The sequence below is a fragment of the Salvia miltiorrhiza genome, chromosome 2 (assembly GCF_028751815.1).
Source record: "Salvia miltiorrhiza cultivar Shanhuang (shh) chromosome 2, IMPLAD_Smil_shh, whole genome shotgun sequence".
Classification (NCBI taxonomy): domain Eukaryota; kingdom Viridiplantae; phylum Streptophyta; class Magnoliopsida; order Lamiales; family Lamiaceae; genus Salvia; species Salvia miltiorrhiza.
The window spans coordinates 35,371,614-35,395,726 of NC_080388.1; the positions used below are offsets into that span (position 1 = coordinate 35,371,614).

Genomic DNA, 24,113 nt, shown 5'->3' on the forward strand with positions numbered 1-24,113 from the left:
AATTATACAATTAAAAGAAATAGAAAATAGTAGTATACATTAAAAAGTTAGAAATAGATAATTATTATGACTTAAATTTATATCCAAATGTTGTATGAAAATATAATTTTCTAACAGTAATATTTTCTTAGTAACAAGTTTGACATTTCTTCTTTTCGAAATTTTAGAATTTTTTAAAATAAATGTGTGTACATTTTGTTCATTTGTCTCTTAATTTCTCTAAAAATCTCATACTTTTCTATGTTCTAACAAAATTCGGCAACACGACCAACAACAAATCTTTCTAATAGATTTCAACAACACCAGCAAAAAAGATAGTATGATTGATGATTTATTTAGATTTAATGATTTTTAAGAAATTGAAGGAAAACAACGAAACAAAGTCTTTTTGAATGAATTTACTAAGATAAATAAGAAGAATTATTCAAAAATTTGCGGGTCATATATGAATACTGATGAAATTGTATTTTGATTTTGATTTATTTATTTTTTGTGGTTTTTTTAATTGACATCTTATCTTAATTGAAAAAGAAATGAAAATTTTAATATGTCGAGTGATGAGAAGAAGCATTTAGAAGTAGGCACTTTCAGTTTCGGCGAACCTTTTTTGTATTACTTTCAGCTTCGACGAGCCCCTATTCTCCCAAATTAACAGCGAGACTTTTTTTTTTTTGATAAATTAACAGTATTATATAAAGAAAGAAACTTAAAAGTTGCGCCACAAGGGACTCGAACTCAAAACCCTTGGCCTTAGACATTAACCCCTTACCGTGTGGCCAACACACGCACACACCCAAAATAAAATTTGATTCCCTTATATGTGAGCTGAAGGCGGGAGTTGAGGAACAAGAAAATGAAGAAGGCTTTGAGATAAGAAGATCAGTGCATAAATATTTATTTTTTAGGCACGCGCACAATTGGTAAAAGAAAGTAGAAATTCTTAAATATCTTTGTAGGATTTCTTAAATATTTATTTATATTATCATTGGGATAATTAGTTTAAACTATGAAATGAAATAACTGTTTATATTTGATTTTATATTAACAATGAACATTATCCATTATAATCATCCATTTCTACTTCTCTTCCAAATATGAATGAGGTTTATTCTATAATTTCAAGAAAGAAAATAAAGCTTTTCATAAAAATGATGAAGATTAAAATTTGAAGATAGTAATAACATTAAAAAAAATATGGCTCAAATAAATTATATGTATATGATACATAATTGTTACTCATTATTACTTATACTTGCTTTATTTTTTAAAATAATTTATATCTTTATACTTATTATCAATTAAAAATAATTATTACTCCCTCCGTCCCAGGCCAATAGGCCCAGTTGTTTTCGGCTCGGAGATTAAGAAAGTCACTTTTTGGTAGGTAAATGGTGTGGTCCACCAACAATTAATGTTTTAAGTGTTCTCTTATTTCCTTAATCACATTTGTTCACTTAAACGAATTCAGCAACAATCAATGCAACAATCAAATGCAGCAACAATCCATGACAAACTACAGCTACTGCAGAAATCGAAGAGTAAGAATCTGATAGAGAAAACAAAATTCCAAAAATCAAGAAAAAAATTCCCTTATTTCATTCTTCTTCAACTTTCAGAACTGAGAATGAAGAACCCTAAATCAAGATCTGCAAATGAAGAACCCTAAATCAAGAACTGAGAAATCAAACTTTAAGAAACTTTCTACCAAATCAAGAACCCTAAATCAAGAGCTTAGAGGCGGCGGCAGAGACGGAGAACGGCGGCGGTGGGGGCTCCGAACCGTCCACCGACAAAGGAGAGGCGACGGCGACACAGCAGGGGCTATAGTCTTGAGGCGGCGGCGAATCTGTGTGACCGGAGCTCTGGAGAGTCAGCGGCACCGCTCGTCGTTGAGAGAGAGAGAAGGGGGAGGGGGCGACGGTGAAGAAAATGGCGAAGGAGAAGGGGAAATGACGGAAAGGGGAAGGGGAAGGGGAAGGTTGCCCGTCGAGATAGAGAGGGGCTTTGAACCGTCCACCGACGAAGGAGAGGCGATGGCGGCACAGCAGGGGCTGTAGTCTTGAGGCGGCGGCGGATCTGTATGGCCGGAGCTCTGGAGAGTCAGCGGCGCTGCTTGTCGTTGAGAGAGAGAGAATGGGGAGGGGGAGGCGGTGACGGAAATGGCGAAGGGGAAGGGGAAATTAACGGAAAGGGGAAGGGGCGAAGGTTTCCCGGAGAGAGAGAGAGGGGAAAAATCTGGAGAGGCGTTTTCTTGAATGAGTAGATTAGGGTTGATTAAGGGGGTATATCCCCTTTAATTAAGTAACTGTTGATTTTTATTAAAGCCCTAATTATTTGCAACTTTAGACTGGGCCTATTGGAGTGGGACGTCCCAAAAAGGAAAACGAGCCTATTGGAGTGGGACGGAGGGAGTAGTGATTTATGCTTAATTGTTCTAAATTTTGGGGTTTGAATGCGCATATTTTAAGTTAATCTTCTGGAAATTGGTGCGTTTTATGTGTTGTTTTATGCTTTGCAGGAGATTTAGGTTTTATAGATGGAAGAGTGCAAATTTTGGAGATTTTGGGCTAAGAATCGTGTTTATGTGCATACTCTGGACTGCAAAGCTAAAAGCCCGCGCCAGAGCTGAAGGCCCGCTCGCCAGAGCAGAGCCAATATCCAGAGCAAAGCCGAAATTTTCAGAGCTGACATCTCCAGAGCAGAGCAGAGCTAAGTGCCAGAGTCAACCACCAGAGCTGACTTTTCAGCTCTGTACTTTACAGAGTCAAAACGCCAGAGTAAAACGCCATAGTCAAACGCCAGAGTCAACCGACAGAGCTGACTTTTCAGCTCTGTACGCCAGAGCTGAATTTCCAGAGTCAACGATCCAGAGCTGAATTTCCAGAGTCAACGATCCAGAGCTGACTTTTCAGCTCTGGACTTTCCAGCTCTGCCCATTCTCGCCAGAGCTGACTTTTCAGCTCTGGACTTTTCAGCTCTGCCCATCTCGCCAGAGCTGACCTTCCAGCTCTGTCATGCCGTTCCAGAGCCGAGTTTCCAGAGTTCGCGTATGCAACCAGAGCTGCGAATTTCGCCAGAGTTGAGGAGTTTTCAGAGCGCGCGTTTAGCTGGAAGTTGCCTTATCTTGCACGATTTTATTGCCTTTAGAGTTCTACTTTGCATGGCAACTTCCATGGTGATCAAGAAGGATTTGAAGTCTATAAATAGGGCTTTGTTATTCATTGTAAAAATAATCCTTCTGCCTCCAGGCGTGTAGTTAGATAAACCCTTTGCCCTAATCTTTAGTTTCCGCCAAGTTAGCTAAAGCTTAGGTTTATTGCTTGTTTAGTCTTAGTTTCAAATTCATGTTCTTAGTTAGTTTAGTATAATTCTTTTAATTCATGTTTTAGATTAGTTCTTCGTTTAGAGTTGTAATTACGTGACAGATTACTTCTCGAGACGGTTTTACGGTATTTCTTTAATCAAGTTTATTTATTTGCTTTTACTTATGCTTTCTTTAAATTCTGCAAATTTACTTATGCGTTTTTATGATGCTTTCTTTAAATTATGCACTTTGGTTTCTGCCTAGTTAGATTAGATTAGAAGTTTTAATTAAAGTTATTTAAATTCAATTCGTCTAGTTAATTCTTTACTTTAAGATGGTTTAATTCTTGCCTTGGGTTTAATAGTTTCACGCCTAGATAATTTTAAGATTAAGTTTTTAGTTAAGTTTAAATTACAAGCATTAGTTAATAATTCCTTTTTGCCTAGTTAAGTTTAATTCACGTTAATTTACTTTCCATGTTTTAGTTTAATATTCTTAAGTTTACAGCTTTCTTGTGACATAATTAATTTCCCTTTAAGATCTTCCTTGAGAGATGACACTAGGTCAACTTACCATCACTAGGATGTCCTTGTTCTATTGCAAGTCAAACTAGAGGTGTTCTAGGTTGAGTCAAATTTTGGCGCCGTTTCCGGGGAAGGTTTTAGGCGTTTAGTTGTGTCACTTTTCTTTTCAGTTTTTAATTGTTTTCTTTACTTTACGATTTTATTTTTACTTTTCTTTTCCTCCCACCCGGTGCGTTTAATCCGTGTGTTAAGTGTTGTGTATGCAGGGACGCCGTAGTCTGAAAAGAAAATTGACTTCCCCGCTGGATAACACTCGCACACATACCAGAGCAGACGTGTTATACTCTGACTCTAATTCTGAGGCGTACTTTGAAGCCAGCTCTGCCTCTGACCGAGCAGAGCAGAACGCAAAGGAGGACGCCAGCTCTGCCGTTGACCAAGCAGAACAGAACACAAACAAGGAAGAGATGGCGCAAAACATGGAGTACATGGGAGATTTCACCCGGCCCGTCATCGGAGACACCAACACATCGGCTATTGTGCTTCCCACCGCCGTCAGAAATTACAATCTTAAGCCGAATGATTCAAGTCTCCTACCTCTATTCCATGGGATGCCGAGCGAAGATGCCCTACAATTCATCCGTGATTTTTGCACACAAGTTCAAACCATTCCATTGCTGAATCTCACGGAGGACCAACTTAAGCTCAAGTGCTTCTCCTATGCACTTAAAGATCGGGCGAGAACATGGATGCTAACTCTGCCGCCCAACTCTATCACCACTTGGGGAGAAGCTTGTGAGAAATTCATGCTAAAGTACTATCCCAGCCACAAGACACAGGAGCTCAAAGCGCAGATTGTAGATTTCATCCAAGGACCAGACGAGCCTTTACACGAAGCTTGGGAAAGATTTCAAGAATTACTCCGTCAATGCCCACAACATCAACTGACAAACGTGATGTTAATGCAATACTTTTATGATGGGTTAGTGCAAACTGCCCAATTCATGGTGGACAGCACTGCAGGAGGTAACGTAGCTCGGAAGACTGCAGCAGAGCTGAAGGAGATATTCAAAACATTAGCGGAGAGCTCTCAACAAAAGTCGGTGCGTGGAAAGAGAGTTGAGGCCAGCGCTGTGACGAACCAGTTTGAGATGCAGAAACAATTGGCCTCAATCATGCACGAAGTACAGCAGCTCAAGATGAGCCATACGGAAGTTGCACCTGTCCCTGCGCAGAGCATAAATTATAATCAAAGCAATGGTGGATGGAGAGGTCAGCACCAAGGGAATTTTCAGCGCAATCAATTCCAGAGTGCACAGCAAATTCCAACGCAAAAATAATCTCTGGAGGATACGTTACAAGCGTTTATGGAGGTTAGCAAGTAGAGCATGGAGTCTCAGGCTGCCACTATTAAACGCCTTGAGACCACCGTAGGGCAACTGTCGGGCGCGCTGGACCAGCTACAGCAGCAGCAGAGCCAAACTCATCAAGTGCTAGCTCTGGCGAGGATGCCAGAGCAGACTAGGCTGCCAGCTCTGGCTTGGCAGCCAGAGCAGAGGAGAAGGATGCCAGAGCAGAGGAGAGAGTCAGCTCTGGCTTGGCAGCTAGAGCAGAGGAGAGAGGAGAGAGTCAAATTTTGGCACCGTTGCCGGGGAGGCAAGCTATCATTAGCGATGGAGGCAAGCACTTCTGCAACAAGTTGTTTGCAAAGCTCATGAAGAAGAATGGAATCACGCACAAGGTAGCAACACCTTATCACCCGCAGACCTCTGGCCAAGCCGAGACGAGTAACCGGCAAATCAAAGGAATTTTGGAGAAAACAGTGCAGCCCTCGCGCAAGGATTGGTCCGCAAAGTTGAATGATGCTCTCTGGGCGTACAGAACTACCTTCAAGGGCGTGCTTGGGATGAGTCCGTACCGTCTCGTCTATGGCAAGGCCTGCCATCTGCCGGTAGAAATTGAGCACAAAGCTTATTGGGCGATCAAGGCTGCCAGCTATGACTTGGACTCTGCCATGAAGCAGCGCACGCTGCAAATGGAGGAGTTGGATGAGCTACGCAACGAGGCGTACGAGAATGCGAGGATCTACAAGGACAAAGTGAAGCGACTGCATGACTGTCGTATCTTCCATAAGAAGCTTTGCCCCGGGATGAAGGTACTCTTGTTCAATTCTCGACTGAAGTTGTTCCCGGGTAAGCTGAAATCTCGATGGAGTGGTCCGTTTCTACTTAAGGAGGTGTTTGAGCATGGTGCTGTCGAGCTATTCAATGAAAACATGAAGGAGAGCTTCAGAGTGAACGGTCACCGAGTGAAGCCATATTACGAGCACCAGAGCTCGTCCATGGAGGTGGAGCCTCAAGCTCTGCACAATCCGAGCTAAAGTTCAGATCTGAAGTCGGGCTGGAGACTTTAACTCAAGCGCTTGGTGGGAGGCAACCCACCGTGGTTTGGTTTTTGTTTTTGTTTTTCTTGTTTTTTTTGTTTTCCGTTTTTGTTTTGGGTTTTCCTAAGTTTTTGGTTGCTTGTGCGGATACTTTGATTTTTGGTGTTCATGTTTTCTATTCAGCGCTGCCCAGATCCTGCGCTGCCCAGTTTCAGCGCTGCTCAGAGCCAGCGCTGCCAACCCTGCCCAGGCTGCCCTGCCCAGTGCAGCGTTGCCATCTCTACGCTGCCCAAGACCGCAAACCTCACTTTTCGCCGCCTCTCACGATGGTTCAGCTTTCCAATGCCGATAATCAGGGACGTTTTCTACACTCTTCATATTTCTTTTCTGCCCTGAGGACATGGCATGCTTTAAGTGTGGGGGGGGGTGTTGTGTTGCTTATATTTTCAAAAATTGGGCGAGATCAATCTTTCTATGATTAGCTTATGCTTAGATACTTGCTAATTTTTATGAATTTGTGGAAGAGAACATGGTTTTCGATGTGAATTTCGGGATTGTGAATGAATGGTGGTTATTCTTGTTTTACTTTTGATATATGTTTCTTGATTGTGCAAAGAATTAAGAGTTTTGTTGCAACACGATTGTAAGTAAGTAAAACGTGATTTGTCCGGTAGATGCTAGCAAAATTTGACTCAACCTAGAACACCTCTAGTTTGACTTGCAATAGAACAAGGACATCCTAGTGATGGTAAGTTGACCAGTGTCATCTCTCAAGAAAGATCTTAAAGGACAATTAATTATGTCACAAGAAAGCTGTAAACTTAAGAATATTAAACTAAAATATGGAAAGTAAATTAACGTGAATTAAACTTAACTAGGCAAAAAGGAATTATTAACTAATGCTTGTAATTTAAACTTAACTAAAAACTTAATCTTAAAATTATCTAGGCGTGAAACTATTAAACCCTAGGCAAGAATTAAACCATCTTAAAGTAAAGAATTAACTAGACGAATTGAATTTAAATAACTTTAATTAAAACTTCTAATCTAATCTAACTAGGCAGAAACCAAAGTGCATAATTTAAAGAAAGCATCATAAAAACGCATAAGTAAATTTGCAGAATTTAAAGAAAGCATAAGTAAAAGCAAATAAATAAACTTGATTAAAGAAATACCGTAAAACCGTCTCGAGAAGTAATTTGTCACGTAATTACAACTCTAAACGAAGAACTAATCTAAAACATGAATTAAAAGAATTATACTAAACTAACTAAGAACATGAATTTGAAACTAAGACTAAGAAAGCAATAAACCTAAGCTTTAGCTAACTTGGTGGAAACTAAAGATTAGGGCAAATGGTTTATCTAACTACACGCCTGGAGGCAGAAGGATTATTTTTACAATGAATAACTAAGCCCTATTTATAGACTTCAAATCCTTCTTGATCACCATGGAAGTTGTCATACAAAGTAGAACTCTAAAGGCAATAAAATCGTGCAAGATAAGGCAACTTCCAGCTAAACGCGCGCTCTGAAAACTCCTCAACTCTGGCGAAATTCGCAGCTCTGGTTGCATACGTGAACTCTGGAAACTCGGCTCTGGAACGGCATGACAGAGCTGGAAGGTCAGCTCTGGCGAGATGGGCAGAGCTGAAAAGTCTAGAGCTGAAAATTCAGCTCTGGCGAGAATGGGCAGAGCTGGAAAGTCCAGAGCTGAAAAGTCAACTCAGGATCGTTGACTCTGGAAATTCAGCTCTGGATCGTTGACTCTGGAAATTCAGCTCTGGCGTACAGAGATGAAAAGTCAGCTCTGTCGGTTGACTCTGGCGTTTGACTATGGCGTTTTACTCTGGCGTTTTGACTCTGTAAAGTACAGAGCTGAAAAGTCAGCTCTGGTGGTTGACTCTGGCACTTAGCTCTGCTCTGCTCTGGAGATGTCAGCTCTGAAAATTTCGGCTCTGCTCTGGATATTGGCTCTGCTCTGGCGAGCGGGCCTTCAGCTCTGGCGTGGGCCTTTAGCTCTGGCGCGGGCCTTCAGCTCTGGCGCGGGCTTTTAGCTTTGCAGTCCAGAGTATGCACATAAACACGATTCTTAGCCCAAAATCTCCAAAATTTGCACTCTTCCATCTATAAAACCTAAATCTCCTGCAAAGCATAAAACAACACATAAAACGCACCAATTTCCAGAAGATTAACTTAAAATATGCGCATTCAAACCCCAAAATTTAGAACAATTAAGCATAAATCAACCCCCCCACACTTAGCCTTTTGCTTAGGAAGAGATTGATTTCAACAATACTAATTTCCATCCAAACATTCACAAAGTCAATTCAAAATTTTACCAACAACACACATCTCTCGATCATGCAAGTAACTCAAAGTTTAAGAAGCAACAAAAGAGTAATGTAAGCAATTCGATCAGACCCAATTCTCCGCTAGAAGTGAATTCCCTAATGTGATCGCCTTTATAATCAATATCACCATTTTCACACTTTGTGTGCTTAAATTTTTGACAGTTGAGCCATAGTTCGTGAAATAAAAACCATTTGGATGTAATCCAAAGTCTTTTCACGTGGTTTCCCATGCTCATAGTTAGACTAGAGGAGCAGAGTCTCAGAGCTGTCACGTTTCAGAACAGGCCAGATGTTTCAGAGCTGGCAAAATTAGAGCTGATTTTCAGCATTTTTCACAGATAAGATACGATCGTAGGCAATCAAATGACAACACTCCTTCTAGCATCTACCGGACAAATCACGTTTTACTTACTTACAATCGTGTTGCAACAAAACTTATAATTCATTGCACAAACAAGAAACATATATCAAGAGTAAAACAAGAATAACCACCATTCATTCACAAACCCGAAATTCACATCGAAAATCATGTTCTCTTCCACAAATTCATAAAAATTAGCAAGTATCAAAGAAAAAACTAAGCATAGAAAGATTGATCTCGCCCAATTTTTGAAAATAAAAGCAACAAAACTCCGCAAGAGTTGAGCTGCGAGCGTAGCTCTGTCTTCAGAGCTATGCTTGAGCTCTGCCCATCTCGCCAGAGCTGAGCTGCGAGCTCTGCCCATCTCGCCAGAGCTGAGCTGCGAGCTCTGTCCTTCTCGCCAGAGCTGACTTTTCAGCTCTGACTATCTTTCCCGAGCTGATGCACCAGAGTTCGCCTTCCAGAGCAGAGTTACTTTCGCCAGAGCTAAATTTCCAGAGCTGACTTCCAGCTCTGCCCTGACGCTAGAGCTGACTTTCAGCTCTGCACTGCCCTTTTCAGAGCTGAACGTGCAGAATTGTTAATTCTCGCTAGGAGGAGATTTCTTGAAGAACACGCCAGCTGGAGTTACCTTATCATACATGATTCTATTACCTTTAGGAGTTCAGCTTTGGATGGCAACTTTTGAGGAGAAGTCTATAAATAGGGCTTTGTTTTGCATTGAAAAACGAACGTCTCTTGCCCTAATTTTTGGTGTTCTGCCGTGAAGAAGCATTCCAGCGCTGCACTGCTCCAAAACTTAGGATTTTATTTGCTTTCTTAGTGCTTTCATAGAGTTCGAATTTCATTGTTTTTAGATAGTTTTCGATTTAGCTTTGTTTAGTTTTTATTCTTGGCTTGTGATTGAGTGACACGATTACACGTTCAAGACGTTTACGGTATTTCGTAATTCAATTCAATTTATTTTATTTAATCATGTTTATGCTTTTCGTTCATGTTTATGCGTTCTTTTTAATTATGCAATTTAAATTGTGCACTTTAGTTTCACGCCTAGATTAGTTGGTTTTTAATTTACACGTATTTAATTTCTTAAGTTAAGTTTCATTTAAGTTATTTAAAATCTTGCCCAGGTTTAATAGATTAATTCGCCTAGTAATTTTATAATTCGGTTTTAATTCAGTTTTCAATTCTAAGTTTTAGTTTAATAATCAAACACTTTACTGCTTTCTTTTATTGCTTTTTCCTACGATACTACTAGAAGCCCTTTAAGACTTTCCTTGTGAGATCGACTTGGGTTAGCTTACACGTTACAATAGATCTCGTACTATTGCGAGTCAATTTAGAGTAGTGTTTAGGTTGAGTCAAGTAGTATTTCAACTATTTAAAAATAATAATTTATATAATATATTGATTACGGTTTACATTTATATTTATTTATTTAAAATATAGTTTTTTAGGTCCTGGAAGATCTAGAATAGATGTATGGGGGAGGGGAATACACCTATAGGCTATTTTTTAAAACACACAGAACAACCTTTTGAAGTTAACTGAAAAAGTATCAACTGATACTGACAGTTAACGAAAACTCAGTTAAACAAAAGTTGAAGACTATACTGAAATTACTTCAGTAAAGATATCAGTTAGGCACAAGGCTTTAACTGATATTAGTGAAAGGGTTCAGCCTTGATTTTAAAACAGAGGAGTGTTATGAATCTTACTGATTATCCAAAGATTTATCAGTTAGACTAATAACATTGGCCGCAGAAAACTTATCTTTTGAAATAGCCTTTGATTATCACGTTGCCAGATTATAGTTTCACTTTGCAGTTAATCGGTTTCTGTGATTCTGCTTGTGCTTTTTAATCGGTGAAGATTGAAGTGATCCCCTAGCTCTATTTATAGGAGAGGTCTTGAATAGATCTGTTGGTGGAGATGGTCTTCAAGAATTCATCCGTTGTGAGAGTAATTCAAATTTGGCTGAGGCTTCAATCTTCGAGGTTCCTTGTTTGGTGAGAAACGGCGTCTTAGGTACAGGAGGTAAAACGCGTCTGAAAAGTAATCACCAAAAAGGAATTCTCTACAGAGAAAGGACGATCCTCAATATCTCTGCATTTAATGCGGCTGTACTTGAAAGTGTGTGGCTTCCTTTTAACTCTGGAGATTCAATCCGATGAATAATGTCAACTGATACTTGACTTTAGTATCAGTCCGCTAAGTCCACGTAGCCAGAATTTGATGAATCAGTCATAACTGATTTTTCAGTTGAGAAACTTGTTCAGTTAAAATATCAGTATTTGACTTGACCTTTTATTGCAACATCAGTTGAGTTCTTCAGTCTTTAGTCTTCAGTCCTCCGGTCTTCAGTCTTCAGTCTTCAGAACACTAGACAAACTAAAAAGTGATCTCCAACAGTTGAGTTCGAAAAGTTCTAGTCTATTGCAAAGAAAACCTAAGGATTTTGGTATCATCAAAACTAGGGCTAGGATATTTCATTAACTTCTCAACAATTTCTCCGTTTTTGATTATGTTAAAACCATACAATCAGTTCTAAGACAAGAAGCGACTGAAAGCAAAAGGCAAGATACTAAGCATGGTGAATAGTATTCCCCCTTAACAAAATATCCTAAAATCTTGCACTCAGAGGAAAAACATAACAGTTAAAAAATAGAACGAAGACAAAACTGAATTAAGTAATCAGAGCCTGGACAAAAAGACATTGTCTTCAGGTTGAGATCAAAAAGAGTAGTATTTTCATTTCAAAGTAACTAATGAAAAATTAGTTTTGGTAAAGAGCAAAACATAAGAAAAGAAAACACATACAAACAAACACAAAATCAAATTTGTGTTTCAATCCATCTTGATCTTGATCTTCATCTTCATCTTCTTCTTGTTGTTCCTTTGCTTGTTTCTTCCACACTTGTTCTCCATTGACTCGAGGTCTTTCCAGTTCGTCTCCCTTTTGAACTTCTGGTGATCCTTTTACTTTACCAGCTTCAGTCTCTGAAGGTTTTTCTTTGCCTTCTTTCCCCCTTTTTGGCAACATCAAAAAGGAAGGATGACTGACGTTGGAAGCAGTGATCAGACGATACCCAACTCTATTTCTTAGAAGCTCGTGAGAAGATTCGAGAAGAGTTTAAGTAAATATGACTCGGAAGAGGAAGACACCAGTGGGTGAGGAAGATGATGAGGGAGAATGTTGGGAACTTAATGGAATATCCTAATCCTTGTTTTGATGATACCAAAATCCATAGGTTTTGTTTGTAATAGACTAGAACTGTTCGAACTCAAGTGTTAGAGTTCTTTTCTAGTTTAGTTGCGGTTCTGAAGACTGAAGACTGAAGGACGAAGGACTGAAGACTGAAGTTGCCGACTGAAGTATCAGTCGAAGAATCAGTCTTGAACTGATTACTTAATGCGTGCCACGTGGAATCAGCGGACTGATACTAAAGTAAAGTATCAGTTAAACATTCTTCCTCGGACTGAACCTCCAACGTTCAAAGGAAGCCACGTACTCCAAAAGTACAGCTGCATTAAATGCAGAGATCTCAGGATCATCCTTTCTCTGCAGAGGTCATTCCTATTTGGTGACTACTTTATCAGAGACGTCGCATCTTCTGCTCTTCAACATAGCCGTTCTCACCAAACAAGGAACCTCGAAGATTGAAGCCACAGCCCAAATTCAAATTACTCTCTAACAGAAGAAATCTTGAAGACCTTCTCCGCCAACGGATCTATTCAAGACCTCTCCTATAAATAGCGCTCGAGTATCACTTCAATCTTCACCGATTCAACGACATAAGCTGAAACTCTGCCAAAATTGTTTCTCAGCCAAAAGCTTAAACTCTCCGAAGCTTGAATCGAAGAAGAGAATACCAAAGCCAAAAATCAGTCACTGCTGATTACATAAATTCTCTTAGACCTTAGGCAAACTTTGTTTACCCAAAGCCTAGGTCAAACTAACTCCAAAGAACTTGTTCTTTGAAGTTTAGTTGGCAAGATTTCAAACCTCCCTTCGACCGATAGAATCGAGTGTTTGAGTTGCAAAGGAGTTCAGGAAGGTGCTCTGTCTCCGAGAGATCCTAGTGCCAGTTCGTGCTAGGAGTGAGAAATCCAACAAGGTGTGTTGGTACTGAAGATTGGATCTTTAGTTGTTTCGGTTGTATGCACCCGCAAGCACACGGTTCGGTTTGCTGTGCACCCGTAAGCACAAGCATCGGTTTGCAGTGTACTCGTAAGCACTTGCAGAGTGAAGTTGTTCGTCTGATCAACCGACCGTGGATGTAGGAAGTATTTTTCGAACCACGTAAAAATCTCTGTATTATTTATAACTTTCAGTTTTTCATTCCTACTTGTACTCTTCCTTTCTTAAACTGAAAACTAATTAATTGCAAAGAGAAACTTAAAACTAACAACGTGCTCAACTCTAAAGGCTATTGTGAAACAAAAGATTTCTGCTGTGTGTGTTATCAGTCTGACTGATCTATCTTCTGATGGTCAGTGAGATTTAAAACATCTCTGTTTATCAAACTCGACTGAAGCCTTACGTGCATCAATTAAGTTCTTGTGACTTAACTGATAACTCCTTACTGAAGTGTCTTTCAGTATCAGTCGTTAACCCTATTTTGGTCAAATCTCTTTTCAATAAATAACTGTTTGTGTTTGTGATTAAAGTTTCATTTTGATCTTTGTATTGAGATCTTCTTGTTAAAAATAGCCTATAGGTGTATTTCTCTCCCCCCCATACACCTATTCGAGACCCTTCGGACCTAACAGAGAAGGGGGAGAGGAGTGTTTGTGGAGGTGAAGGTGGGGGATATCGGTGGGTATGCATGGCTCTTGAGAAAAGCTATGATAGAACAGCCATGCATATGGACCTTAAAGGGTGGGAAGAGGGTTTAAGATGGAGAGAGATGGAGAGTACGTGAGATGGGTGTGAGATGGGAATATCGAATTAGTGATAGTCGTGAGGACTAACACTGTCGATTTGCCTGCATTAGGTCTATCTTGAGAAGATCATGTGTGGCAAGGGATGCCGGCGGACAATGAGTGAGGGCTCGTTGTTGTTGCCATTATGAGAGGTGTGCAAGATACACGAGATAAGCTTGATAACTAGTTGAAGTAACTATTGGAAGTTGTTACCTCAACTTTTATCCTCCTGAAGCTTAGAAGCTTCTTTGCGCCTGGCATTATGATGGAAGACACTCGAATCTCCGGATACAAGTGAGAGAAGAAAGGAGCTTGACTTCGAAGAAGGATCTCAATCCAGTTGAATGGTCCTGTGTAGTCCAGGTAGGCGAGCATCATTTTCCCACTCCATGATTTCTTTGCCATTGGTCTCTCCATAGTCGGAACAAGATTTTTCTGTGAAGAGAAAGTATTCTCACAGAGAAGTCTGTGGAAGATGTTATGTTGTGATGAAGAAAAGTATGTAGGCTTAAGGTATTTAAAATACTAGGATTGTGAAGGTTTATCGATTTTTGTGCCTTAAACCAATTTTGAAAGAAAACTTTCGCGTCCGCCGTCTCTGCATGAGACGTGTGCCTTAAAAGTATAAAGAATCTCATCATGGTATCTTATCAAATCAGCGAAATTTACAAGATTTTATTGTAGAGGCAAGGAAAAAGGCGGGACAAACTAAAACATTTTTTTTAAAAGCAACTTAAAATTTTTGTCCAGCAAGGATATCAATTAAAGTTTCCAACAATCAGTTACGATATTTAAAAGTCACTCATCAATTAGAGAATTGATTTTATCAAAACGAAGGTTCATAACTGAAATAACTGATATACTACATAAATTGAATTACTTACTGGTCGACTGATCATTGTAGTCAGTCGATACCATGTCTTCAGTTGAACTGTTGAGATCAGTTCCCCGTTAGAAAGATACATCTTCCTAGGTAGCCACGTCATCAGTTGAGAAGCTTCAGTTGACTGACCATCAGTTGTTGAGACTTCAGTTGAAATCTTTAATTTCAGCATCATTCTTCGGGATTTAGTAGTCCGATCCTTCCACATAGATCATTGAATCTATCTTCCGAAAGTGCTTTGGTCAGCAAATCGGCTCATTGAATTCTTGTATGGATTTTCACAACTGCTACATCTTTCTTTTCCACGTGATCACGGATGAAGTGATGACGAACTTCGACATGTTTACAACTGGTGTGATGTACATGATTCTGTGAAATCACAATAGCACTGGAGCTATTGCAATAGACGGGAACTTCTCTTTCTTCGATCCTACAGTCCTTCAATTGTTGGACTAGCCATAGAATTTGTGAGCAGCAACTTCCCGCAGCAATATATTCAGCTTCAGTTATAGAGGTCGCGACTGAAGTCTGTTTCTTTGAAAACCATGAGATAAGTTTGTTGCCTAAGAATTGACAAGTGCCGGAAGTTGATTTCCGATCAATTTTGCATCCTAAAAATCTGAGTCTGAGTATTCTGAGAGCTTGAAGTTGTCGTCAGCTGGATACCAAAGACCTATATTGGGTGTGCCTTTGAGATATCTTAGAATGCGCTTTGCAGCGTCCATATGAGCTTCTTTAGGATCTGACTGATATCTCGCACAAACTCCGACTGCATAAGCTATGTCTGGTCTGCTTGCAGTTAAGTAAAGTAGTGATCCAATGATTTCTCTGTACTTAGTTGATGATACAAAATTTCCTTCAGTTCCTGGATTCACTTTCCAGTTGGTGTTCATTGGAATCTTTACTGACTTCATGTGTTGAATGCCAAACTTGTTGATTAGTTTCTTGGCATATTTTGACTGATTGATCAGTATTCCTTCCTTGGTCTGCTTCACTTGTAATTCCACAAAGAAATTCATTTCTCCTATCATTGACATCTGGAATTTATTCGTCATAATTTCATCAAACTTCTTGCACATCCGTTCGGATTTGGATCCAAAGATGATGTCATCGACATAAATCTTAACAAGTAGGAGATCCTCTCCTTCTTTTAGTGTGAACAAAGTTTTGTCCGCTGAACCCTTCTTGAATCCTTGTTCAATTAGATACTCAGAGAGAGTATCATACCATGCTTTTGGTGTTTGCTTCAAACCATAGAGCGCCTTCTTCAGCTTGTACACTGCCGGAGCCCGTCGTTGAGACTCTGGACAAATGATATTTATATTTTTCTATGCCCTGCAATTAAGGTTAGTTTAATGGCAAGTAATATGGTCGAACCCATAGGGAATCAGTGTATCACAGTACTCGTGTCACAAGCTTAATATGGGGTTGCCCGTCTCTGGGCAAAGGTGTCATTCGCCAGTATGCGGCCAAAACAGAATTGAAATCTATCTACGGGCAAGATGTAAATGCTGAAAAATAAGACACAAGAAAATAATCAGCAATAAAAAGAACCCGGTCTGGGCATAGTCTTGGTGTCATATGGGATAATTCTTTTGGTCACAGGTTCAAGGAATTTCATTGTGTGGTCACATCTTTGGTTATGGACGATCGTCAATAGGATGGGCCCTTTTCAGGTGTCACGTGCACATCCTACCCTGTCCTCATCCGCGCTCTTCATGTGGCTTCACTGCATCAAGGTTGTCGGACCCAAATGGTCAACAGGTATGTCCAAAGATATACTACCACTCGCCCACATTTGCCGCACTATGTGGAGCCGGATTTTTCTTAACTTTGATCCACTTGTTGCTTGTAACTTGGTTGTGCCCAGAACAGTACTGGCCGGATAAAGCGCCGGGTTTGCCCAATTTGTGTTGGCATCAGGTCAAATGCTTCAGGAATGTGACTGCACAAATCTTGTGCCCGTTTTGACCTCACGAATTATTATTATCCCATATCAACCTTAACTAGCCCATACCGGGTAAAAGAACTTAGCTACTCATAAACGTAAAAATAAAGGCAAAGAATGTAAAAGAAAACATACTTGAATTGAAAATTGTCTAGGCGAAAATCAAACAAAGTACTTGCCGGCACCAACTCCGGGCATAGACAAACAAAACATAAAATAGAAAAGTAAAGTGGCATGTGGCCGTGTATCTGCCTCACAGTCACTCAACACATGAACATAAACTAACGTAAGCTGTTAAAGGAAAGTGGCCGCGTAGGGGGTGGAACTGGATCAGTGCACTCGCCGGACTTCAACTCTCAGGGCTATCGAAGACTCTCCGAGCATGTAGTGCATCCATATTTATAGAGAAGGCATGGGCTAGGACTTGGCCCAGAACAGGCGGCAGCTGGGCTAGGGTTTGCATGGTTGGTTCTTTTCTTCCATGGCGTACCCTAGGATCTGCAGAGCCTCCGGTATGGCAACGAATCTCGACTGTGGAAGGTAAGTGGATTTTCTTCCTTTTCTGGACCCGAGGGGCATATTCTCCCGCCTATGCCTATTCATTCCAATTGTGCCCAACTGCAACTTCTCTCTTGGCCTCCTTTCCTTTGCCTTCAATCCCTCCGTCTTCTGCTCATGTGGCTTCCATCTGGGCCTCCTGCCTGAACACGACCCTATCCCACGTGGTACTCGATGTAGGTACAACTTGGGTTGTGCCCTTGTTTGAAGTCGGGTACTTGCATCTTTCGCGGAATGGAGCCGATTTTCTCCTTATGCCTCTTGTACACTTCCTGTGCCCAAAACATGCCCTCCCAGGCACAAGCACACACAAAAACATGCAAAAAGACTCGATCTAAACCTAAAAACAGTCACAAAAATAGCACAGAAAATGGGCTCGTCATACACCTTATCTGGTCCAGCAATCTCAAAGCCTAGAGGTTGTTCCACGTAGACTTCATCAGTGAGCACTCCATTGAGAAATGCACACTTCACATCCATCTGGTGTACTTTGAATCTTTTATGAGCGGCATAGGCTAAGAAAAGTCTGACTACTTCCAGTCTAGCAACAGGGGCAAAGGTTTCATCGTAGTCGATTCTTTCTTCTTGACTGTATCCTTTGGCCACTAGCCTTGCTTTGTTTCTAACCACGTTTCCTTTCTCGTTCTTTTTATTCTTGAAAATCCATTTTAGTCCTATAACTTTTGCATCATTTGGGTGATCCACAAGTTCTCAAACTGAATTCCTGTTGAATTCATTTAGTTCTTCTTGCATTGCGATAACCCATTGAGTGGACTTCAGTGCTTCTTCAACATCTTTGGGTTCTGCTTCTGACAAGAAACAACTGAAATTTTCATCTTCATTGATGCAGTTCTGGTTGATGTCGTAGATGAGGTTGCACATTGAACTTCGAGTCTTCATACCGTCTGATGGTTCTCCAATAATGTTGTCCTTAGAATGTAGCTCAAACCATCTTTTGTACTTCTTAATTTCCTCTAGTGAAGGTGGAGGTTCTTTAGTCAGGATAGATCGTGGACCTTCATTTGACTGTTGTTCCGTGATGCCTTCAGTTGCTTCTCGAGCAGGGGAGTGTTGAACTGGTGGTGCAGTAGGTTCTACACGCTCTTCAGTTGCAGCCTTTCCAGTTTCTCCAGTCGTTGGAGTTCCCCCTTGACTGATACCTTCAGTAGCAACTTTAGTTGGACCTTCAGTTCTTTGACTGATCTTCTGATACTGAAGCTTTTCAGTATCTTCATCTCTTCCTGGTCCCCACACCAACACTTCTGTAGGTTCGATGCTTTTCACTTCAGTATTGGAAACTCCAATATTCTTAGCATTTTCTTCAGTTTCCTGTTTTCTGAAATCATCAAAAGACTCATAAAAAATAACATGAGCAGTTTCTTCCACAACTAGAGTTTGAGAGTTAAACACCCGATAGGCTTTACTGGATTCTTCAGTTCTAGAATATCCAAGGAAAATTCACAGATCAACCTTGCTATCAAACATGTTTAACTTTCTTTTGTCATTGTTATGAATGAAACACCTAGAACCGAAAGCATGAAAGTAAGAAATTGTTGGCTTACTGTTCTTCCAAAGCTCGTATGGAGTTTTCCCATGTCTTTGAGTGAGGAATGAGCGATTCTAGGTATAGCAAGCATTGTTGACGGCTTTAGCTCAAAACTTCAGTGGTAGTTTTGATTCAGCTAGCATCGTCCTTGCTACTTCCTTCAAAGACCTATTTCTTCTTTCAGCTACTTCATTTTGTTGTGGAGTTCTTGCTGCAGAGGTTTGGTGACTGATCCCTCGCAGTAGTTCCAAATAACTGAATTGAGAAATTCAGTCCCTCTGTCTGATCTGATATTGATGATGTTGATTTCTTTTTCAACACTAAGTCTTTTCATCAGTTTTGGTAGTTCCTTCAGCATCTCACTTTTCCTATATAGAAAAATAACTTAGGTATATCGTGAATAATCATCTACTATTACTAGGGTGTATTTTCTACCGTTATAACTTCTGGGAGAAACTGAATCGAAAAGATCCATCTGAAGCAGTTGAAGAATCCTTTCGGAGAAGTGTCCTATTTTTGACTTGAATGAAGCTATGATTTACTTTCCTCTTTGACATGCTTCAAATTCTTGCTTCTTCTGAAACATAATAGAAGAAAATCCTTCTACCAGTTGATGTTTGACCAATTTGTTGATTGTCTTGAAATTGAAGTGGTTGAGCCTTCTGTGCCATAGCCAGTTAAGCTTTGAGTTGCTTTTGCTGATGAGGCATGTTTCAGGTGGGCTCTCTTCCCATGACACGACGTAGAGATTTCCTTGTCTGATTCCTCTCAGCACCACCTTCTACTGGTTGTTTCTCACAGTGAACTCATCCTTCTTGATTTTCACTGCGAATCCGCTGTCACAAAATTAACTCACAGACAGAAGGTTATGTTTTAGTCCAGAAACATAGCTAACATTACTGATACTAGTGTTACCCATGTTGAGTACACCATAGCCTTTAGTTTCTCCTAGTGAGTTGTCTCCGAATGCAACTTTTGATCCAGCTTTCTCAACATATTGCGTTAGATATTCTTTGTAGCTCGTCATGTGCTTCGAGCAGCCACTGTCTAGATACCATGTTTTGATTGAAGCTTTAACTTCTTCTTTCTTCTTATGTTTCCTGGTTTTGCCCTGCAAGGAAGAGTTACTTTAGGTACCCAATCAATGTTTGGGTCCTTTATCATTAGCTAGTGTTTTCTTTGAAACCCAAATCTGCTTCAGTACTGGTCGTTGCACCAATCCTCTGTGGTTGACTGATCGTCTGACTGAAGTTGTTGATACTTCAGTTGGCACATGAGCTTTTGTCAGATGAGCTTTCTTCTTTGAAACCTCTTTCTTGTAGTAGTTTTGTCTGGTGTACATCGGAGGTCTCCTTTGCTTTGATGTGTATCTTCCTTGAGATACTGGTGTCAATCTTGGCTGATGGGGTCTTGACTGATAAAGTGGAGCATAGGACTGATGTTGTCTGAGCAAAGACTGATGTGGTCCAGTCACATGATGTTGTGAGTGATATTGATCTCACCTAGACTTGTCATTGTTTTGTTTCCATGGTTGTTGCTCTTTTATGAACTGAACAGGTTTCAGTTTTTGGTTGTTCTTGTTGTTATTCCCCCTGAACTGATGAGGAAGACTCTGTTTCTTTGCTCCATTTGCTTGTTGTCATTTCTGTCCGGATGTTTCTTCCCCATACTTTGACTGAAATCTACTCTCCAGTATTTTCAGGAGAACGAACTGATTTAGTGCCTCTTTTGCTCGTCTGTAGTTCTGTGGAGGAGGAACATTCTTATTCACCATCAGGTTTCTCTTCTTAATTTCTTCCTTGTCATAATCCCTTGGTTCTTCTGCTGCGTCATCGTCGGATGCTTCAGTTACATCCTGAATCATGACTTTCTTTCCTTTATCAGTGGGGATCACCTTTCTTCCAATACTTTCCACAAGGGCTTTTGATGGAAAGTTGTCCATTAAAGGAGATTTCTTCATACAGTCCTTGACTGTTTGTTCTAATTTGTAATTGAGCCTCTTGATCTCATGGGAGGCCCTCTCACATTCTTCTGTTGATTTCTTGAGCTCTGTTTTCAGTTGGTGATTCTCCAAAATCAGTCTGTTAAGACAGTTTTCATCTGGATAGTAGATGACTGTTTCTTTCTTGCATTGATCTTTACTAATCTCCTTTTCCATTTCCTGATTTTGTTGCAGAAGTTTCTCGAACATTGTTCTTAACTTTCGATGATCATTCATGAGCTGATCATACTCATCAACTTCATTGATTGAGCTGCCTCCAAATTCTGAATTATCTCCTGTAAACAACAAGGAGTTATCAATATTAAGAGTTCTAGAGTAAGAGTTTACCTCAGGCCCATTCATTCAGCTGTCATAGTTGTTGCCTAAGTTGTCGGCCATGCTTTCAGCATCCTTGGCCATGAGGGCTTGGCTCTCATCATCTGAGCTAGTGGAGTTGAAGGCTGATGATCCAGATACATATTCAGAAGATCCCGCATCTTCAACTACCATTGCCTTCTTCTTCCCATACTTGCGATCCCTCTTAGCTCTTAACTCTTTGCGCTCTTCGTGCGATAATTCAGGGCATTCAGATCTGTAGTGCCCTTTCCTTTTGCATCCAAAGCATTCCACATCCTTGAGATCTGTTGCGGATGATTTCTTTTCTCCACTCCTGTCTATGGAGTGTCTGGATTTGTGCTCTCTTTTTTTCCCTTGAAGTGCTTCTTGTGAAACTTTCTGTATTTACGGAATTTGGATTCCATTTTGTTGAACCTTTCAGTCAACAAGGCATATTGACTTAAGAAGTCTTCTAGCTTCAGTTCAGTTGGTTCCCTCGGCTGCTTCTTGCTTTCCTTCGCTGAGGCTTTCAGTGCAGCTCCTTTTGATGTCGATGGAGCATCTTCATCTGATCCTCCAGCCTTCTTGGTTTCTCGATTTCTCTTAATATCGAATTTATTTGCCACAAGATCTGAGAAAAGCTTGTTGGTCGGGAGTATGTTGAATCTAGGTTTGTTCTGATGAGCAACTGCGTAAATTTGTCATTCGCCTCGCGGAAGTGCTCGTAAAATCTTTATGTTGATTTCTCGTTGGGTATACTTATCTTTTGAGATGGATTGAACCTCGTTCAGGATTTGATTGAATCTGTACTCCATCTCTTCAACTGATTCGTTTTTAGCATCAAGAAGGTGTCGAACTTTTGACAAGCTATGGATAGCTTATTCTCTTTTATTTCTTCTGATCCGACGCACATTCCTTCAAGAATGTCCCAAATCTCCTTTGTTGTCTTGCATTTGATGATCTTGGTGACATATTTGTCTAGGACTGTTCCGGAGATGATACTTTTGGCAAGATTATCCAGCTCATCTTGCTTTATTTCTTCGGTGGTGAAGTCGGCCTTTGGTTTAATCTGGATTTCATCATATATGGATCTTTTGTGGTGTCCAGTGGTATCTTCTTGACCACTTCTGTGATGATGATTGGTCCGTTGGAGATGACTTCCCACATCCGACAGTGTTGAGCAGTGAGGAAGCTTTCCAGTCAAAACTTCCATACATCGTATTTTTCAATACTGAACGTCGGGAGTGATGAGGTTCTGCTGTAGTTAGTTTCCATTGTACAAAGAAAAGAGATATAACAGATAAAGAACGCAAGTAGCACTTTTAAAAAAGAAAAAGATTTAAGACCTTCTTTTTGAAAAGGATCTAGTTCAGTAGAACCGGGTCAAAGCAAATTGTTCTTGCGAACAACCTGCTCTGATACCAATTGTTAAGTCCCGGAAGGTCTAGAATAGGTGTATGAGGGGGGAATACACCTATAGGCTATTTTTCAAAACACACAGAACAACCTTTTGAAGTTAACTGAAAAAGTATCAATTGATACTAACAGTTAATGAAAACTCAGTTAAACAAAGGTTGAAAAGGATCTAGTTCAGTAGAACCGGGTCAAAGCAAATTGTTCTTGCGAACAACCTGCTCTGATACCAATTGTTAAGTCCCGGAAGGTCTAGAATAGGTGTATGAGGGGGGGAATACACCTATAGGCTATTTTTCAAAACACACAGAACAACCTTTTGAAGTTAACTGAAAAAGTATCAATTGATACTAACAGTTAATGAAAACTCAGTTAAACAAAGGTTGAAGACTGATACTGAAATTACTTCAGTAAAGATATCATTTAGGCACAAGGCTTTAACTGATATTAGCGAAAGGGTTCAGTCTTGATTTTAAAATAGAGGAGTGTTATGAATCATACTGATTATCTGAAGATTTATCAGTTAGACTAATAACACTGGCAGCGGAAAACTTATCTTTTGAAATAGTCTTTGATTATCACGTTGTCAGATTATAGTTTCACTTTGCAGTTAATCAGTTTCAATTAAAGAGACATTTGTGCACAGATAAGAAAGTAAAACTGAAAGCGATAAACGACAAAGGATTTTTACGTGGTTCGGAACAAGTTCTTACGTCCACGGTCAGTTGATCACACTGACAAACACTCTGGGCTAGTGCTTATGGGTGCACAGCAAACCTTACAACTGAAAATTAGATTTTCAGTACCAACACACTGGATTGGATTTCTCGCTCACTCTTAGCACGCTAAGACACAACAGTGCCTTTTCAGCGGATGGCTAAGATCTCTTGGAGTCAGAACACTAGTCTGAACTCCGCTCTACTCAAACACTTTTTTCGCTCAGTTGAAAGGAGGTTTGAAGTACCAACTAGATCACAGAGAACAAGCTCTCTGTAATCGAAACTTTGGCTTTGGATATACAATGTATTTGCCTAAGGATCTAAGAGAATATATGAAATCAGTAGTCTGATTTTGGGCTTTAGGTATTCTCTTCTTCGATTCAAATCTTTGAAGGCTTTGAATTGCTGAGTTACAATTTTGGCAGCGTTTCAGCTTGTGCTTTTGAATCGATGAAGATTGAAGTGATCCTCGAGCTTTATTTATAGGAGAGGTCTTGAATAGATCCGTTGACAGAGATGGTCTTCAAGAATTCATCCGTTGTGAGAGTACTTCAAATTTGGCTAAGGTTTCAATCTTCGAGGTTCCTTGTTTGGTGAGAAACGGCGTCTCAGGTACAAGAGGTAAGACGCCTCTGAAAAGTAATCACCAAAAAGAAATGCTCTACAGAGAAAGGACGATCCTCAATATCTCTGCATTTAATGCGGTTGTACTTGAAAGTGCGTGGCTTCCTTTTACCTCTGGAGATTCAGTCCGAGGAAGAATGTCATCTGATACTTGACTTTAGTATCAGTCCGCTAAGTCCACGTAGCCAGCATTTGATAAATCATTCATAACTAATTCTTCAGTTGAGAAACTCGTTCAGTCAAAACATCAGTAT

The 24,113-nt window shown here is 40.1% G+C and overlaps 2 protein-coding genes across 2 annotated transcripts; one reads left to right on the forward strand and one right to left on the reverse strand.

Annotated features, from left to right (window-relative positions):
- The first annotated feature begins 5,863 nt into the window (after positions 1 to 5,863).
- On the forward strand, positions 5,864 to 6,208 carry LOC131008373 (uncharacterized). Its single transcript, XM_057935257.1, has one exon. The coding sequence runs from the start codon at positions 5,864 to 5,866 to the stop codon at positions 6,206 to 6,208; it is 345 nt and encodes a 114-aa protein (XP_057791240.1).
- Positions 6,209 to 15,345: 9,137 nt separating this feature from the next.
- LOC131008374 (uncharacterized mitochondrial protein AtMg00810-like) lies at positions 15,346 to 15,813 on the reverse strand. Its single transcript, XM_057935258.1, has one exon. It carries the CDS (start codon positions 15,811 to 15,813, stop codon positions 15,346 to 15,348), a length of 468 nt encoding a protein of 155 aa, XP_057791241.1.
- Positions 15,814 to 24,113: the final 8,300 nt, after the last annotated feature.

Excerpts from the sequence above, each read along its gene's own strand:
- LOC131008374 (XM_057935258.1), bottom strand. The coding sequence starts at position 15,813 with ATGTGCAAGAAGTTTGATGAAATTATGACGAATAAATTCCAGATGTCA.
- LOC131008373 (XM_057935257.1), top strand. The coding sequence starts at position 5,864 with ATGGAGGAGTTGGATGAGCTACGCAACGAGGCGTACGAGAATGCGAGG.